Source organism: Passer domesticus, chromosome 1 (assembly GCF_036417665.1).
Source record: "Passer domesticus isolate bPasDom1 chromosome 1, bPasDom1.hap1, whole genome shotgun sequence".
Lineage (NCBI taxonomy): Eukaryota > Metazoa > Chordata > Aves > Passeriformes > Passeridae > Passer > Passer domesticus.
Genome location: NC_087474.1, coordinates 45,150,190 through 45,170,679, shown reverse-complemented (window position 1 = coordinate 45,170,679; position 20,490 = coordinate 45,150,190). Strand labels below are relative to the sequence as shown.

The 20,490-nt window shown below is 37.4% G+C and overlaps 1 protein-coding gene across 1 annotated transcript in view; it reads right to left on the bottom strand.

The window, feature by feature from the left end:
• Nucleotides 1-550: 550 nt before the first annotated feature.
• AVL9 (AVL9 cell migration associated) overlaps nt 551-20,490 on the bottom strand; it is a 41,587-nt gene continuing 21,647 nt past the window's right edge. The window contains exons 7-16 of the mRNA XM_064417767.1: nt 19,823-19,863; nt 18,668-18,706; nt 15,083-15,152; nt 13,957-14,504; nt 11,054-11,188; nt 10,052-10,271; nt 8,712-8,829; nt 7,928-7,981; nt 5,969-6,057; nt 551-5,134 (exon numbers count right to left, since the gene is read on the bottom strand). Coding sequence (XP_064273837.1) covers nt 5,040-5,134; nt 5,969-6,057; nt 7,928-7,981; nt 8,712-8,829; nt 10,052-10,271; nt 11,054-11,188; nt 13,957-14,504; nt 15,083-15,152; nt 18,668-18,706; nt 19,823-19,863 — 1,409 coding nt within the window. The 3' untranslated portion in view covers nt 551-5,039. The remainder of the gene's footprint in view (nt 5,135-5,968; nt 6,058-7,927; nt 7,982-8,711; nt 8,830-10,051; nt 10,272-11,053; nt 11,189-13,956; nt 14,505-15,082; nt 15,153-18,667; nt 18,707-19,822; nt 19,864-20,490) is intronic.

Sequence of the window (20,490 nt, the reverse complement as noted above, 5' to 3'; positions counted from 1 at the left end):
CATTCTTGCTTGATTATGCTCACCTGATCCAGAAAGCAGTGCCACATTACTGGTTATTTGGATTCAGACAAAAAAAAAAGAGAAGGTTTTGTAGGCATTCTCTGCTACTATTAAGGCAAACAGTAATTATGCTTTCATCAATATTAGCCAATAAATTCGGGTTGGAAGCAAAAAAAAAAAAACCCAAAAAAACCCACTTTACTTGATCAGTTGATTTTGAAGTACTATTACAAGAGGAGCAATGTATGATTCAAGAATTTTGACTCAAGACAGCCAGAGTTCCAAGTTCCATCCCAACAGATTCAGCCACCTGTGTACAGATGTTATGTATACATGATGTCAATTTGCAGGGAATAAGGCAATCTGAGTAAGGGTCACTATTAACTGACAGAAGTTATCCATTTCCCTATTTTTTATGAATCCAAACACTGCTTCTGATGTTTGTTAAAGAATGGGGTCAAGACCAGAACATGACAGAAGTAAAGCCCTGTGCCTGCTTTAAGTCAGTCCCTTCTCTAATACAGCATTAAAGACTCAAAACACCAGGAAGCAATTTTTCATACATCTTTAATCATAATACAATAATGTAGTGTTTCTCCCTTTAATGAATAATCTCCATGTTGCCCTTTTTAATGAAAACCAAATACCTGCAAGAAAGTGAAATTGCAGTGCATAAAAAGCACAATGTAAATTTATCTTTCAGTGTATTTGCACAACTACTTGCACACTGTCGGAAAAACCTTAACAAATTTTAGGGAATTGCAACCATTCTCCAGACATAACCTTTGTCTAACTCACATCTAAACGTTACCCAAGGCAGTCAGTTTCCTCCTTCTGGAAAACCCATTTACCAAATTGTTCTCAGACAGGTACAGTGACAGCTGCAGTAGAAGTTCTGAAGTTTTAAAACAGCTCCCTATGGCAGAGAACTGGATGTGCAGCAATTGATTTACACAGCATCTTGATTTTGACCAGATGTCACAATCCACAGAAACTACAAGTTACTTTGAAGCTAAATCAACACCAAAATTTTAGTTGTACTTGAAATTCTTACTGATATAAGAGAGGTCTGTGCCCTCCTGAGGACTTCAATCAATCCACAAGAAGCAGCACCCCACAGGGAATAAAAAGTCACTCTAGAGGATCCATTTGTCCTAAATTTGCAAAAAGCAGCATCCATAATGTTTAAATGGAAGACAAATTTCAAAAATACTGCCAGTGAATTACAAGCAGCTACCAATATCAAAACCAGATGCCTGCAAGTGTCTTCTGGTGGAATTAATTTATTAAAATAATACAGCTTTCTGAGCAGATGGAACTTTAAACAGGCTGGATGTATTTTATTTTTCAAGCAGCACAGGAAAAATCAAATACATTACTTGTATGTTCAATTATCAAGCAGTAGTTCCTATGTTTAAAAACTGCATTCACACCTTCACTTTTACAATTAAATACTGCCACATTAGTTTCTCTGCTTCGTAATAATTTGTATGGAAATCAGAAGCTTGTTTAGGCAAAATATTATATTTAATTACAAAGGTGCTTAAAACAGAAGTACAAAGTCAAACAAGTGCAATGTACCAGAACAATGACCTAAGAATTCTAATTAAATTGTGGCATTTTGGGAAACTGGTGTGAGATGTGTACAGGAATTAAGGTTATGACATGAAAATGACTGATGAAAGATGCTGAACACTTCAGTCAAATGAAATAAGAGGTCAGCAACACTTAGGTCTTGTGGGGTTTGGACGACTTACATCTCATTTCTCTGCTCACCAGGCAGTTCCTCAAATGCTGGCACATACAAAAAGCTGAGGTTGTTGCCTGTGATGAGAGAAAGCTGAGAGGTGTGCTATTGTGTTACCTGCAAGTCAGTGTGTGCTGCATGCTGACAGCCAGAAATACCTTTGCACCATCAAATCACGACAGAGCCGTAACAATACCTTCACAGCTGACTGATTAGAGGCACTATCACCAATTCACTGAGGACCCTTTGTTCCTTACAGTGCAGAAATAGATGTCAGGCCTTTTGAAATGGAAGTCGACTGCCTAAACCTTTCTGAATAATTAGTAAGGGCTGCACTGGAAATATTAAAGCAGAGGAGAGGAAAATAACTAGCATTTGCATTGGATTTAACTAAAGAGGTTACAAGCACTAAGTTAAGAAGAGAACTACATGAGCTTAGATGAACCTCAGTGGCTGCATGCCTTCCTACAGCCCAAAAGTAAGCTTAAGCAAATGCTGGAAAGCAAACGTAGATGTTAATGAAGACAACTAATTATGAAGATCACTTCATCTCCACCCACTCATTGAGTCTTAATCACTTTTGAAATCTGAGTTTAAATCCAAGTCCAACTTGCTAGCAGGGTGTCAGTTCTTAAAAAGACTGAAAAGTTTTTTATTCTGTCATTTATAAGGAAATGAAAATACTCTTAATCAGGTTGTATGTTTGGTTCCACAACAAAGACAGCTGGGACAGTGAGAAAAAGGCTGCAGAGAAAGATCTGTCTGGTCGTCTTGCCCATAAGAGAAAAATTGGGAAGTATCACAACAGAACCATGTTACAAAGCAACAAGCAGCCAATGAGGGCACCTCCTTCTGTCTTTCCTCAATTAATCCGCCAGAAAACAAACAAACAAAGGTCAGCTTTCTAATACTCCTAAGCCCAGCGAGGGAACCTGTGGGAATAAGGGGAATGCAGAGAGCTAATAATTTGCCATATAAATTCGGAGGATTTGAAAATTCAACAGAGAAAACCCAGGTGAGGAGGTAACAAAGACAAGGATATTGAAAAGGGATCCTTGCAGGTCCTGCTTCTACAGCTTGTACACATAAATACCAACCACTTGCCTGGCTTCTGGAACTCACCATTGTGAGCTCCTAAGCCTAAACCTACCTAGGTATGCCTCAAGTTGCTGGAGTTAATTTTATAGGTGATTAAATCCTTTATGCACCTTTCTTCAGTCTTCATTAGAACATGGACTGTGACCACTTAAATCCCAGAGTGCAGATAATATGTTAGTCATTTCACAAAAGCAAGTGTTTGTTTTGGGTTATTTTCTTATCTGCATGCTGATTCAGAAAGCTCTAGACACACCATGAATAAACAGCTCTAGTCTTAATTCACTGCATATAAATAATATCTAATCTTTAAAAAGATAAAAATGTCTATTTCAGAGTTGTGGAATAAAACAGAAAAGAGCATCAGGAGTTTGATGAGAGATACAAAGACACACAGAGACCAGGAGCAATAGCTGCAGTTTGATAAATACATCTTACTTGTGTGTCAGAAGCAATAAATTAGTAGATTTAGGGGCCTTTTTTGCCCTTCTCAAATCAAACTACTCAAACTGGCTGTTTGCCTTTAGGTTTTCCACAGTCATTCTATCTAGTCTGTCCTGGAAAAAAAATTAAAGAAGGCTTTAAATCAGATCCCATCATTTCAAATCACTGAAGCAAAAAAACTGACAACCAAGCTGCTGGACAGTGACAATGTGATGGAAGTGTGGCTTTTCTATTAACTTTACAAATGCATAGAAGGAATTAAAACATAATTTCCTAAAAACATTTGAGCCTTCTTGTTTATCTCTTGTGCAGCTGCTGCATTTTATTTGAGGAACAGGAAATATAACCATGACTACAAATCTTGGCCCCAGAAAAGAACATGGCAAAATGCTGACAGATACTGATGAGGCAATAAACTAAGAGCCTTTTGGTACAGAAAAGTTGGAACACTGGATAATGTAATATAGAAAATGTTAAGAGCAACATGTGGGGATGTCAGAAGGCATCTAGAGGCACACACATTGCAGGAAAAAAGAAAATAATTTCCCTTGGAATCAAGAAATGTAGGAAGTGCAATATGCTTGCATACAGAAACCACCACATGCATGTTATATAGGAAATACAGCACTATGCCACATCTTTTCAAATAAACTATTATATTTCTCCACACAAGGATGCTAACTGAGCTGTTTTAGTTACGCTCAATTCCAGTGTTACTTTCCTTATGAAAAAAGCAATTATCCAAACAGCACATTCCCTGAGTCGACACAGAAAATCCACATAGCTGATTTTCATTTGGAAGAGTCCTCATAACTTTACTGGGGGGAAAAAAAACCAACAAAATCCTCCCAGAGTTTGCTACTGTGCTAGTTTTGGGTGGGTTTAATACTTCATATTCATATGTATGCAACTACATTGATGTTGTAATGGCATCCTCCTAACTTACAAAACTATCTATGATCCAATCCCAGCTTGGGAGAAATGCTTTGTAATTCTTTCCCTGAAGAGATCTCTCCAACTGGAATCCCATTCATGTCCTGGGGAAAAACTCAGCCAAAACATAGCCAAAGGTGAAGGCCTACTGCATAACATGAAAAAAACTACTGATTTTGCAACTGTTACACAGATTTGAAGACACAAAGAGAGCTAGAGATAGATTAATTCAAACAACTCTACATGGATACAGGGAATAGAGGGAAAAAAAACTCTTGTCAGCCACAGTCTTACTCTGCACCTTGTTGATTTTAATTTGCAGGTAAAAGTGTGAAAGTTCCACCCTTTAAGGGTTGCAGAGATTCTCTCAAATCCAACCTAAAAGAAGAATTATTATTTATATTTGCTCATTTCTAACAAGAATTCACAAACATTTGGCTATCTGGATTGAAAAATAGAACTACTTTACATAAATATCTTCAACATCCAAGAAAATGTACAAATCTAAAGTCAAACACATTTGGCTTGCAACAAGCCCCATTTGCTAATGTCTTTATAAAGGCTCAGTTTTAAAGAGAAGTAGTCATTTTAAATATAACCAATACACTGCAAATGCCATCCCACTGCATGGTGACACTCACCATTCTTCTGTACTTCTAGGGAAAGTGAATAATAATATTCCACATCTGCTTGCAAGCAACATATACCTTATTTTGGTCCTGGGCAGGTAATCTCCACTCCTACATTTTGGAGTGGTCTTTTTACAGCTCGGAGAAAGATTGCACCTGAAACAGTCAGCAGCATTCTGCCAAACCAGCGTTTAGTCCCCAAGGCTTTGGGTTGAGTGTGTGAAAGTGGAAAACCACGATGACATTGCTGATTTTGCACTCGTGAAGGCTCCTCCAACAGACTGACCTGCAATACAAAACAAGGATCAATAGCGAAGTGTTATCTTTGTGGAGTTGCTACAAAGATATACTCAAAAAAATAAATAAATTTTTCAATCAGCTGTCCAACTTGGGCTTTGACACAGAGTCTGTGCAGGAAAATATTCTAAGAACTTGAACACAGCAGCTCAGCAGAAATGGCCTATGGTGTCCTTTGCCTGGGAAAGCTTGGTAGACTTTGGGCTGAAAGGAACTCCTGACCAGAGTGCACCACAGCAAAAAGAAAATATAGACTCCAACAGAATAAAAGAGAAAGTTAAACAATTTTTGGCACAGCTATTGCCAAACAACTATCAGACCCCTTAATGGATGAACTCCCATTAACTCACACTGCAAGATGACAGTGGTGAAGCCCTTGTTCAAGTGCAACAATTGCTTTTCCAGAAAGTTACAGACTGCTGCAAAATCTGCAGAAACTGACACAAGGACTTTTTCTGATCTCAACCAGCTCTAGATAGTTTCAGTCAAAGTGATATCAAAGTTGAGAATAACTAAATGCAGATAGTGGTCAAAGTATTTACCAGATTACATGGAATCTCTTACCTGAACACCTCTCTTCCCATATTCACCTCCAGGCCACACTGGAAAAGGGATGTACACTAATTTCTTTATCTAGCTGCTTCTCTTTCTGCTATTACAATATATGGGGCCTCCATCAGCAGCCATACCCTTCAAAATTTTGCTCTGATTTGTGCATGTTATAAAATACACTTGAACTAAAACAAAATATAACTGAAAAATAGGATGCTTCTTCAAAAAAGATCCAGGATAGATGTAAACTGATTTTAAATAGATTTCTTACCTACAGCTTTTCCTGTTTGTACCACATTCCGGCTGGTAGAAACCATCACATTTCCAATCTTCTTTCCACGTTCACTGTTTTGCACTGAACTGAACAAGAAAGATACTGAAGACTGTTAGTTGACTGACTTACTACTCTCAGGTGCAAATAAACTAGTTAAAGTATGTATCATTACACACAGATTTACATAGCATACATACATACATGTAAATATTTCACATATATGGTCAAGCCCAACTCCTGCATTCATCTTATCCATAGAGATCAGTTAGGGAAGCTCCTCAGAGGATGAAAAGATGCTGCCAGCACGACAGGAAATCAAAACATCCAATGGTTCATTCTTACAGACTCCATCAGCTTGGAAAAGACCTTTGAGATCATGGAGTCCAACCCAGGACTGAACACCAGCCTGTCAACCAGACCATGGCACTGAGTGCCACATCCAGTTTCCTTCCTTAAACACCTCCAGGGACAGTGACTCCACTACCTCCCTAGGCAGCCCATTCCAATATTCGATCAATTTCCTAAATGTTTACCAAAATGCATTTATGATCAAAATTACAAAGTAATATTTTCAGTAGTTTTGGGAATTCTTAGCCCTAATACATAACCTTTAAATAGAACAGCAAGTGTAACTGATCAGTCCTTTTTTCTAGGTAAAGCTTACTTTATATCTTTGTCCAAGATTAAGTTTTTGATCAAGGACAGTTCACACTCATGGTTTTGTTAAAGAAATGCAAGAAAATGACAGACATGATCATCATTTAGAAAGAAAAGCACAAAAGCGATCAGTTCTATTGCACAAATACAATCCCTTGAAAATAATCTCATTTAGTTTTAAATTGTAACTTTCAAGTCCACATTTCAGGCTTTGCAAACCCATTAATGTGAAATTTAACACATCATGCCATTTTCCCATTTTCAAAATCTTCAGTGTAGATGGAAAAAGCAAAAAAAAAACAGAATACACCAAAACAAGGTCTAGGTCAGTTTGCAAAGGCAAGTAATTTTGATGAGGATCTGGTATCAAAGTCCTACCTGCAGAATAAAGGCACTGTTGTAAAAATACTTATTAGAAGTGCACTAAGAAGTGCACTAAGAACTTTTTATTATTAGAAATGCACTAAGAACTACTGGTCCTTTTACAGTGATGTCACACTACCCAGAAGAGTTAGTAACTCCCCTTTCAAACAAGGGGACAAAAACAGGCCAATGTTACAGACACCTTCAGAGCTTTCAAATTCAGACTTTGTAGAAAGATCATCCATTAATAAAAGAGAGAGACTGTTGTTTTATGGTCAGCAGAGCTAAGTAAGAAAAACATTCATTTTGCCTGGTGCATAAACCCCAGGCTGAATTCTGGCTTCAGTTAGAGCTGAACAGCTATGGAAAAAACAAGCACCACTGAGTTTAGACTTGAATTTTAAAGGCAGGAGTTGAGATCAACTTAAAGTTCAGCTGACTCTGGTACAATAAGACTATACAAAACTAATTTGAAACTTGTAAATTGAAGGAACTGAATCACATCTCACTATGCATACAGTGAACTATGAGTTTTAGAACAATACTGTATTAAAAACCAGCTAATTAGAAAGAATTTTTCTCCTAATAATGAGACCTAAAGTCAAATCACTGATGGAAGTTTTAACAGCTTTAGCTGACAAATTAAAAGTAGACATACAAAAGCCTTACAATTGCAATGTAAAAAATTAAGGCTCTATTATGCAAAGTCCAACACAAAATAGCACATTTACCTTTTTTTTTAAAATTATTATTTATTTCAGGCAAATATTTCATCTTTAGATTGGTGCTGTTTTGCAGCAGAACTTTTGAGTATCATTTCATGAAGATGGCCAATTTGAATCCTTATCTTGTTGAGTTCATTACAGCAACAGTTATGCAGTTATTGATATTTGACCACCCTTATAAAAAACACAAATCAAAGAACTGTGTACTTACTGTGACAACCTTAACTTAACATCTGATACAGAGTACTGTCCCTGGAACGGATGGCTAGAAGAGGAGGAAAAATCCAAGAAAACATTAATTTCTTTTTCATTATGAACCTGTATCATGCAATTATTAGCTTTATTCCCCTCTGTGACTTACCAAAAAAAAAGAAAGTTGAAAAAATATGTTTGCAGATATACTGCTCTATCACTTCACAGAAGTCTGGGTTGCAGTGACTATTCAATGACAGATTTCTTATGAGCTACCTGAAAGGTGACTTCTACTTACAGATGAGATATTAACAACCTTTCCACACTAAGTCAAAAGCATCTCATTCCAACAGCACATGGCAAATAGAAAACATCCCTTAAGTAGACCAAAAGAGCTTTGTAGGTCTAAGGAAAAACCTTTTTCACACTACAGCGACTGACAAAGTAAAAACAAACAAAACTCCCTGCAGCAGAGAAATAACCCACACTAAACAGAACACATGCACAGCCAACAGTGGTACCAAGCCTGGCACTGCCAAATCTCAGTGAAAATACACATGGAACAGGCAGCTCCCTCTATCCCACCAGTGACAACCCTGGACACAGCTACTCCCTGCACACCTCGAAGCAATTAACACAAAGCAGAACCATCTGAGGACAGTTCCTGAGGAATGACAAACTTTCTGTAGCTGGGGACAGCTGACAATCAACTTGAACGAGTTTCACTTCTCCAGACTCTGGATACGTTTTTCTTCACAAAACTACTTCACAGAATTAGAGTAAATACTACAAAGTTTCCTTACCTAGAATTTACCTCTGCAAGAGCTGGATGCTTGTTACTATTCCATACTCTGTAGTTGTGGGTATTTTTCCAGGCTGTCACAAATCCTGTTCCAAAGTCTGACAAAATCTTTTCATTGTCTGGTAAATTAAAATAAAGAGAATTTGAAGAAATTCACTACAGATTTAATAATTACAAGACAAATTATACAGTACCAGGACAAGAGGGGAAAAAAAAAAAGCTAAAAATTACTCTTATTTTTAATTCATTTATAAAGCTCCAAGAGCTCAATTGGGAAAAAATAATGCAAATTGACTTTTTCTCTGGGGGATGACAGAAAAGGGAAAAGAATGACCACACAGCAAAACCAATTTGCACTGGTCTTGGTCAGACATATTGGGTTTTGCTGTACTCATTCGAATATTACTCATTCGAATTTAGTAACTCCCAAATCCATTCCAAAACTGCAGCAGGAAATACTGTGGAATGAACTTATCATAACAATATCTTTAAAACACTGAAGAGTATAGGAAATAATTTACCAGCCAGCCAGTGAAATAGTACGAGTTCTCAAAAAACCCTGATATTTCATATCAATCTGGTAATCCTTTTAAAATATTAATTTTGTCAGACCAAGAACTTGGCATCTTCCAGGCTTTAAAATCAGGTTCTCAATCCTATGTTCTCTCATATATACCACAAAACAAAATCTGAATTTAATTGGTGTGAATAGAGAAAAATCACTATGAGAATGAAGTTAACAGGGTGAGTTAGTTTGCAGGGCAAACTAAACATTTTCCACAAATAAAAAACGCTGATTCTTTTATTTATAGTGACACAAAAGATTGGGACATAGAGAATTCCTTCTGAGATAAAGCAAATAATTTTGAGCTCTGGGAAACAAAAGCTTATAAACCCTGCAGATGACACTTTTCACGTATGTGAATCCCTAATTAGGACCATAGCAAGAAGGGAAAGAGCTGGAACAGTCTAGCAAAACTTCCTGAAGACAGATGCTTAACTTCATGTCTCCTTGAATCCAAGTAGTTCCCCAAAATTAACTTCAGGTTGCAACACTCAGATTTGTAAGTCTTATCAGATACAGGTTTCAGGTACTTCTACTTATGAGGAAAATTTAATTAAATCACGGAGAAGACATTCTAAAAAGAAAGTGTCTGTAAGACTGTGAATTAAGGATTAATAACAAGCTTGTCAAGAAATAACAAGGACAGCCAAAGAAAACCGAAAAAGCAGCTTAAAATAAAACTTTAGGCAGCGGGAGATCCACACATCAGCAGCAACAGAGCAAATGCTTGCCATGCCCACCCTCATCTCCATCCCTAGACAAGGTATCTGTTCTACCTGGTTGCAGCACAGCAGCAAGCAGTGCATGAAGATAAGCACTGAACTGAGCCCTGATCCACTCATCTCCTCCTTCCCATCCAGTGCCATCAAGGAACACATCATCTCTGTTCTCAGTTACATGCTTCACCAAGTAATCTGAAAATCTCAGGTCAGCAGTTGTTGGGTTCAGGATCTTACGGAGCTCTGGATCGTGGATTTGCACCTGAGCATCTTCTATCTGTTTGAAATAATTCCAAGAGTAAACATTTATCTAAATAAAACTGCTTATACAAACTTACACTACTACATATTGCTACCTAAATCTTAACCCTCATTCCCCCAAAATACCAAGAAAAAACAAATGGCCAAAGCAACAATGAACTAACTGTTCTCAGAAACTGCTCTGAATTATCCAGAATTCGATCATTTCCCTGGCACACAGTGAATGCTGCTTATTTGACAGGATTTGGCAGAAAGTTTGGCAGGGGAAGTATGGTGCTCTTTGATTATCACCTCTATTTATTAAGGTGATGACCTATATGGAACCATCTTAGGCTACCAGATTCTGGTTATATAGTTGTGTCTGTCTGCTAGAAGTGACACAGTGGGTGTTTTAGATACTGTGTTTTTACCCTCTTGATTCAATCAGATGGAAGTCAAATCAGTACCTGCACCGATTCTCACTTGCAAGCACTTATTTTTGAAGACCTCACTAAAAAACCATGAAAAAGCCCATGATATGAAAAATGAAATTACATCACCAACACAAAAAAAAATTTAAGAAGTGCCTTGCAAATGCTAATATCAGATACATATAAAAACAAGGACAATCATTTTGCACAGCCTATCTAATCCTGTCTGCTCAAGTCATAGAAATTTAACAAATTTCTGCAGCCGAGAATTTATTTCATATGGAAGGAATTCAAAATTCAGGCATGCACGTGAAACTGCAAAGCTACATTTAAAACAGACCCTCAGCTCCACCATCTCTCCCCCCAGCCCAAATGCAAAGATCCATACTTCCACAATTGCATCGCTCAGGTGCTTCTGCTGACGGAACAGGATATTGGTAGCTCCCGCCACAAAGCCGCGCACCGTCACATCCGACAGGAGATGATGCTGCTGCAGCGCCATGTACGGCAAACAGAGGTACCCCTGGAGCAACAGAGACGTTCAGAGAAATAACATGAACTAAAGTGCCTGGATTCAGAGGTTTTCCTAATAAAAGCCAGCATATTTCACCCAGAATGAACCTTGGTTATTAGAGTCTCAGCCACAATCGCCTGTTGTGACATTTGTGAAGCGAAGCCACCAGATTCCATGCAAATTAAATTTTTTAAGAGATTGTGTTGCCTTTCAGTCTCAGGACTGAAACTGAAATCCAAATCAAAGGACGAGAATTTAATGTGTTTGTAAGGCAACAGAATAAGCAATATAAGAGCAATAATAAGCAACAAGAATGAGGCCTCAGGTCACTTCAGAGACAAGAAGCCAATGGAAATAAGGATTCATCTCTCCAGTTGTGCACATGATGTCTTCTGGTAGTTGTGAGGCACATAATGCAGGAAAGCTACAGACAGCTATCCACATTTTGTGGGTGGGGATTTCCAGACACCAGAGATAGCAATCAATTTTTGATAAGTATATGCAAGCCTGCTTTAAGAAGGAGAGGACAGAAAGTAATACACTGTGCTTTGAGCCACTTCAGTGTTGTAAATTAATCTAGTATCCTTCACTCCAATTAAAAAAAAATTTTGAAAAAAGGCTTTGAGTTAGTCATTGAGGGATTACTGAGAGGCAGATGTAGGTAAATTTATTTTTAAACATAGGATCAGCATACCTCTGACATCTTATTCCAGCTGTTCAACTGCATAAAGCCCAAAGCAAATTTATTCACTACAGCTAATGGCACATTGGACAAAAACAAAGAGCACACACACTTTTATCACCCACTACATGGTAATTGGAAACATATGGAAGAAAGGAGCATAACTACTCCCTTTTGTTATATTAGACACAGGGACGGCCTTAGAGATGACAAGCCCTTATCAGCTGAAAACAAACAGCCTGTGTCAAAAGAACAACAGTGCTTTGAAAGGAATCACAAACCTGAGATGGACAGTTTTCAAAAAATACAGCTTAAGAAGAAGGAAAAGGAAGGTTTAATTACTGCATACTAAAGTAGCAAAGTCTGGGAAATCTTTCACTATTTAAAGTATCAAATGTCAGTTTACAAATGCACATTTGTAAGTACAACAACTTTTATTTTCATGAACATATTCCATTCTTTTTTAAAAGAGTGCAGATGAAATGACTATTAGGTCTTACAGAACTGGTCCTAAAGAAACAAGTACCACAAGCTATTTTTCCTTATGCTCAGGTGTACCTGGATAATGTATTATGACACCTGGCAAAACCTCTCCCATTCAAATTTGTCAGATTTATTAGTCTTTCCATGGCATGGCATAAAACAACCCTGTGTTAAGAGCTCTAAATGAGATGTAAACTTTCCAGTAAGTGGTTAAAACGGTGAGTTTGAATCAGATTTTTCTGCTAATTCAGACATGCAAAGCCCTTTCTGCTTTAATTACACTGGCTGAACTCAAGTGAAAAGTGCCTTTGTGGAACAAAAGGCAAACATGTAGAAACTGTCAGCTTCCTTAAAATTCTTTTCCATTTGATGAGCACAGCAACAAACAAAAGTTTGTACTTGGAAGTCCCCTTATCAATTATTTTATTCTTGCTTTCCATCTAGTATTTTCAAAGAACTAGATTAAATGCAACTTACAGGCTATAGTTCACATTAGACAGATCATAAGGACAAACATCAAATGCAGATCTTTGTTGAAACAGCATTTCTGATGGTGACATGAGGCAATACAGGACAATGACATTTGAGCTGCTCACTTGGGCCTACACTGTGTACTATTTCCAATGAAAGCTACAGTGAGAAACTTAAACACAATCATAAAATACAATATTCTGCAAAGAGATGCAAATAAACCCCTGCAAATGAAGAAAAAACACTTTGAACATCAGCAGCTCGAGGAAGTAAATATGAATCTTCTATGGGCAAATGTTCATTTAAGAGTTTATTGCATTAAAAACAACACAATTAATTGTACTATATAGCTTCTTTTATTGATAGCAGTTTCTTTAAAAGGGATGCATTTTACCTGGTTTTTAAGGGAAACTAGCTCTACTAACCAGCCCTATTTACCAGACCTATTGCTTGTTATCTGACTATGTCTGTCAGAGTCCTTAGAGATTCTGGAATACCTGGAGTTCAGTTAGGTATCAGTGCAAGCTTAAAATTCAGCAGCTCCATGCACAGAGAAAGAGACAGAGACAAACATAAAGAGAGTTATCACAGGATAACACAGGAAGCAGGAGGATGAAATTTCATCTTACATATATTTTTATGTGTGTATATATGTATTTAAATATACTTTTTGTGCATATATACACATATGCATTTAAAAATACATATATAGATATAAATGAAAAGGGAAACAGGTGTCAGCAAAGGTAGAGTTCCCAGAATCTTTGTTTAGATTAAGATATCTAAAGGCTTCTGAAGTACTCTGATATTGCCCTATATAGGCTAGATCACCAATTCCTCAGAGTAAAAGAAAACTGTAGTTTCTGCTACTTATAATTTATTAACCACAATGGAGATGCAGGTTACCACCATGTAAAATTTTAAAAGAATTGGAAATGGTATTAAAGTAAAGGTATGAAAGTGGGATGCAAATATGCAAGCAAGGCCCTCTCAGGCCTTTCCACCTGCCTGGGAATGACCGCACTAAGATTTTTTGGAGAACCCTACTGTCCACCTGGAGTTCAGTAAGAAAAATTATCAGCCACTTCTGGAAACAAAGAAGTCTTTCTGAGTTACCAGGTACCACCAAGAACATGCTTACCTTTGTAAAAATAGCCAGTGGCATCCCATACTGGTCCTCCTCCAACCCAGACACCAGCCCTTGAACAAGCACCGTGTGCCCCGTGTTTGCCTGGGGCTGCACAGTGATGGGAAGGCCCTCAGAGCTCACAGCTTTGCTCCGAACATTTCCCGCCTGTTCTGACGCTGCATTCTCACGTTCTCCTTCTTTCAAATTAGACTCCTCCAAAATGCTGGGATCCAGGGTCTCCCAGTCACTTTCTGAGGATGCTGGAGAAGCTCGGGAAGGAACTTTCAAGCGCTGCACAGTACCGTTGGAGGACTGAGCTCCATTGCAAGTCTTCTCGGCCTGGGAGAAAGGCACATTTGCTTTTTGACCTTCCAGTGAATTATCTCCTGCCATCTTCCTGTCTCCCTTTCCCATTCCTAAATTTGCATTTGCAGCATCAGCAGCAGACACAGAAACATAGTCATCTAACTGTGGTGGATTTTCCTGCGAGCCAGCATCCTCTGATATGCTCTTTCTCGGTCTGTACTGTGAGCAGTCACTAAGACCATGTTCAATCATACCTGGGAAGAACAGCACACACGAATATCAGCATCTCAATCAAAATTTAAGTGATCTTTATGGGGAAAAAATCCCCTGCTTTTGTGTACATAGAGGAATTAATATAATTTAAAACACAACTTTGGGGAGGGAAGGGTGTGTTAAACAACCCAAACCCTACATTTTCTCTCCTAAAGAATCTGCCCTAACATTTTGCAATGAAACTAAGGATTAGCAAGGTTAGGGGTTATGTTTGTTTGTTTGTTTTTTAAGAGCACATGTGGAAGGAAAAGTTTATATTTTGGGGCTTTGAGGAACTCAACAGGAATGTGTTACTTATTCAGGGGTCCCATCTATGTTACCTACAGGAAATACAGAAAGTCCAGTGGCTCCAATTAAGCACAAGAAATAACCCATAAAGTGCAAGTAGTAAGTGTTAGGAGGTGTGTGCATAGTACATGGACATGCACACAAGTCACCCATTTTTCAGGCACCATATCAACCTAACTTTATTATCACATGAGTTGATTTCCACGTGACAGCACAACCTGTCTCAGTTATCACCATACATACAAAAAGAAGTTCAAATTTCTTTTCTTACCAGGAAAGAGTGACAAGACAGTCATCAGAGCTCCCACCAATCTATTTACAGGAGAAATATAAAACAGCACCTGGTGGCAGAAGGGAGGGTAATGGGAGGAAGAGAGAATGCAAGATAGAAAAGGGGAATTAGGGAGGGGAGAACGAGAAAAATAACATTATACTTATGCATGACAAACTGCACATGCAAACTACTCAAGGCACTGCTTTTATGTTATATTAGAAAGTCTACTTACTAACAAAACTTCCTACAACAGTTCAAAGTAAACATTTAGATATGTCTACAGAATCCTTATATAATATTTGTAACATGTGTTATATATATGTGTATATAGACACACACATGTTTGTAACACACTTCTCAGTTATTGACGTTTTTCTACTGGTTTTTAAGATTTTTTCCAAATTGATCCAGTTACTGAAGAACTGACAGAAAAAAGCTGTTCCTGGCATGCTGCATAATTCTTGCTCATTTGTAGCACATTAAATTCTCTGTTAGAAATCAAAGAGGCCAAATAATCTCCATTCCAGAACACTGATACAAACCTATGCAAAAACATTTATTTTAAGGAGTTATATTAAGGATATGTAGATAAACTAAAAAGAGGATAAATGCTGCATGCATTTATTACAGTAATATTCATATGTAACAAAAAAGATTTTTTGGAAACAGAAGACATGACTGACACTAACTTTGGTAAAGCACTTAAGGCATAACATGGGAAAACAGAATCTCCTCAATTAAATCAGAGAGACTGGAATTAGTAAATTAGTTAGGAATTCAAAAGGGGGTGTCAAAGGCTAGCAATGAGAGAAGAAAAAGAAGCCAGACTGAATATTACTACTGGAATCTCTTCAAAATAGGCCTTCAGGGAAAAAGGGGGGGAAAAGAAAAAAAAAACCAAAAAAACAATTAACAAATCCAAACTAAAATAACCCAACACCAAAAAATCCCTACAAAAGTAAACTTGTCTAAAAATGCCATTTTCATATCCTTAATCAGCACAATACCAGTAAAACACCATCCATGAGCATTACGAGGAATCAAGAGTACAAAGGAATACAGAAGGACCTAACTTTATAACTGTGCAGTCCAGTTTAACAGGTGTATGATGTAATTACAAGTGCAAGTTTGTGGACTTAGTCTTAATAAGAGACTTCCGCTGTAAGAAAGAAAGACACTTCAGAAGAGACTGATGAATAATAGCTCATGTTCCACTAGTGTTTGCCAGTCTCCAAGCTAGTGAACTGATGGGACAAAGAAGGACCTACACAGCCTTAACACAGGCCAAATGATATTTAATGGTACCACAGCTGAAGACAGATTCTGTGTATTATCCTAAACACACTACAAAAAAATTGTGCAAGATAAGTGAATTCAAACTGCAAAAACCACTGAAAAAGCACAAAGAGATGAACAAGCAGCTCATCTGTGGAAAGAGTTTTGGTTGACTCCAATGGGAATAAAAATATCTAACTTTGAAGATGTTGCTTTATAATGTATGCATGAAAAATGCATGATATAATAGCAATGAACTGCAACAGAAACCCTATGATACTCCCACAGGTTTAGATTCTCAGACACCATGCATTCTTAGTCAAGCTTATTTTTAAGGCTACAGAAATAATTAACCTTATAAAGAAGAACCTTGTTTTAAAGAAATCTATTCCAGTCTAGGTTTTTGTTTGGGTACAGCCCTTACTTAAAGCAAATACTTTTGTATATTTGTTTCCTCAGGTCCCTCTGCCATCTTTCTATCAGGATGCACAGTTCCTCACCCCTCCCAACCCCACTACACAGCCCACAGCATTTACATCAGCAAACTGGGTGGTCCTGGCCACAGAAATTGAAATGATCACCATCTGGAAATAGTCTTCCAGCCTAATAACCACTGAGAGGTGAAAAAAATTCTTTTAGCCTGTGGAAAAACATCAACCAAATTGCTACAGATTAAAGGAAATTAGTCCGTGGCATTTTCCAGATCAAGGAAAATTGGCATTACGAGTGGCTTCTTGCATATTATATTTAAAGTCTTTGAACATACAGATTCCCACAGTTATTCTGAAACCATAACATTTGCCAGAAAACAGGCAGTGCCTGAAAACCAAACCTTTCTTTTGAAACTGCAAGTGTTGTCTTCCTGTCAGAGCTTAGGGAAAACCAGACACAAAGCAACCTGCAGGTTTGTTCCATAAGCATTCAGTTACTTTCAAAACAACTTTGTATGTTTGAGTAATGTGAACACACTTGGGAAATTTCTCTCTCCTCTCTTCCTGTGCATTTGCGTCTTGTGGTTTGAGCAGTTTCACAAAAGAACTGTAGCTCAGTGAAGTATTTTCTTTGTACTTGTCCAAATGCTGAACTGATCTGGTGACCCCTACTGTGCCATAATTGTATTTTCTCAAGTGTACCATTTGCATAGCCTTTAATATAGTCATCTTCAGCATATGCCTCCTTAATGCAGAAACTGCATTTATTCTCATCAATAAATACAGAGAACTGTCAAGGTATATCTGACTTACAGAATTAAGCGACAAATGCAAAAGCTTTGGAGAAGTTGTTACATCTATTTTAAAACAGAATAACATATTTACTGCCTCATGAAAGATATCTAGGTCTCGGACACAGACTTAAATAAACATCTCCACAACTGTTTTGATAACTTATAGATTAAATCCTACAGACTTTCCAGCTGCAACTAACAGGAAATTCTAACATGCCTTCCCAGCACTCTGAAAAAGTTGGGTTTTAATACAGCAGGTTCACTGAAGAAAAAGTAGCATTTGGGAAACTAAAACAAAGCTTTAAATAACATTTTTAAACCAAACCAAAACAAAATCCCTGCATAAATATGTCTGGCAGCTGATACAGTCATTCCACTCTAAGTTCTTGCTCCAGGGCATTAATATGAACACAGAAGAAAACAGAAGTCTTGATTTCACATCCATTTTCACATTTTGCATATTACACTTAAATTACTAAAACAGCATTGCTTCTGAGGCAGTAAGAGAGCCCAAAGCAAGCACTGATCCTAGAATTCAGCAGTTATTACCAATTTATGATCTGAGTTCAGCCTGACCTAACGGATACAGCTCTCCATTGTCTCTTGCAGGTGTCCATGGAATTCAGGCTTGAAGGACACTTCTAGCACTCATTTCTTTTGGTCTGTCTATTTAAAGCCTGAACCAGAAGTTCTACTTACTGAATCTCTGTAAAGCTGTGCCTTTTTAGGTACCCACATTTCCTATCATTTCCTCCACACAGGTACCTATCTGCATGGTGTGCATCCCATTCTATATTTTATAATATTTTACGTTTCTCTGGTCACATTTAATCACATTTTACTTTGGCTGCGATAGCAATTAAAGAAACAAAGTGTGGACAGGATAGAAGTGAAGGCAAATGGATAGATCAACACACAGCAGTTGCTTTAACCTAATAACCCAATTTATATATTGAAATAAAGTTGTTGATATGACTTCAGATGCTTCTATTTTACAGATGAAAAATATTTAACAGCTAAGTTTTAAGTATGTTAAATATGTTTTCTATTTAAACTACCTGCCTCAGCTTACATAACATTACCTTTTTCTCTAGAAGAATCAATTTAAAAAGGATCAAGACCTGGAAAAAAAAACACAAAAAGAAAAAAATGGTGAATGAACCAGTGCCATTTTTCAAAAATAATGTGCAAGCATAACCTCTTGTTCAAGGTTTTTTGTTAATCACTGCATAATAATTAAATGACCAAATGCATCTGACCAGTGAAAACCAGTGTTCCAATACCCTTTCTCCACCTGAGCACACATTTTAAAATAGCATGAGATGAATAAAAACACCCAAAAAACAATCAAAACCTCCACAAAAAAAGAACTGGGTAATTTGAATCGTACACAGCTTAGCAGAAAGAACACATTGCGCAATTCCATCATTTTAAAAACAGTAAACGACATAAACATAAAAGACTTCCTCCACAGAATTACTCAAAGAAATCCAGCAAAAAACCAAGAAGAATATTCACCTCACCTAATTTTAGGCATCTAGATCAGAAGTGGCTGTCCAGACTGTCTACACTCAAGGAAAAACACACATGTGTCTGGGGTACGATTGGCAGACATCTGAAGTTAAACAAAAATGAGTTCTACCCCAAAAATCTACTGAGCAGGTGCAAATACACCATGAAATTCAGATTCTCAAAGTTGTTTCCTTGATATATCTCAGTTAATAAAAAATTATAAATGCTACTTGTATTTTAGCTATAGCACATATACTCAATTTCAACAGAAATTAGGAAAAAGAGGACAGGTCCAAGTCCCCTCAGGTTCTGTGACAGCAGAAGCTACAAAATTTACAAAACACAGGAAAAATGCTCCACGTTGTGTCTGCACAGACTTTAGCAATAGTCGTTTTATCACATTCATCAAAAGAGAAACAGGAAATAGAAACCAGACCACAAATGAGAGAACATTTGCACTTTGGGACAGGACTCAAAAATGTCACACAAACCTAGAAATCTCCAGGAATCCCTCAGACTAACAAAACTCCTCAGTCTGGAACGTGCTTTCACTGAAGTTATGCAGGGGGAATTGCAGGCAAAAACCAGGAGGCTGTGTAAATACCAGTACGTAGGAAACAGTCTTCTTACTCCTAGCTCAGGTATGTCTAGATATGTTTATTTTTCTATTATATTTCTATTTCTAAATAGTACAATCCTTTAAATATCTAGTAGAGAATACCTACCTTGTGTCTAAAATGGAGAACAAGATCCCGAGGAGAGAGACCTGAGACACCAAAAAGAGAGCAATTATTAACAATTCAACAGCTGATAGGGACACTAATTTACTTCTTGTCACCATTTTTCAGCATGTGGGAGATACCCATTATGGATTCTGTGTGAACCTGGTTATTTCAATAGCAGAATTCATACAGAATTATTTTGATTTTTTTTTAAGCAGGAGCAAGAATTCATCAGCAATAGAGACAAGAACAACAAGTAGTTATGCTCTGAGTTAACACCGGTTGGCTGCCACACAGCATTAGGGAACTACTGAGGTAAATACTACACTGTGCATTCAGAAAGCACAGGAAGAGTCAGAACTTGGTGGTCAGATATCCTAAATAACAGGTAATAACATGCAAATTTGAACAATTTGATGGTGTGGGGTGCTTAAGGTATTGTTTACCAAAAGCACATAAACAGCTGCTAGTCAGACTGTTAGGTCAAAGAGTAATATGGCTTTCAACCTGCAACTGACTCCTATCATGAAAGCAACACTACATTTTACATTTATTTAAATCCATTAATAGAGAAATGTAGACCTTGGGTGCTTAACCTCTTAATGCACATCAACAAATCAGCTCAGGAGAGGCATGTGTTGTTTAGTGCAACATCATCTCTGCTGCTTTAT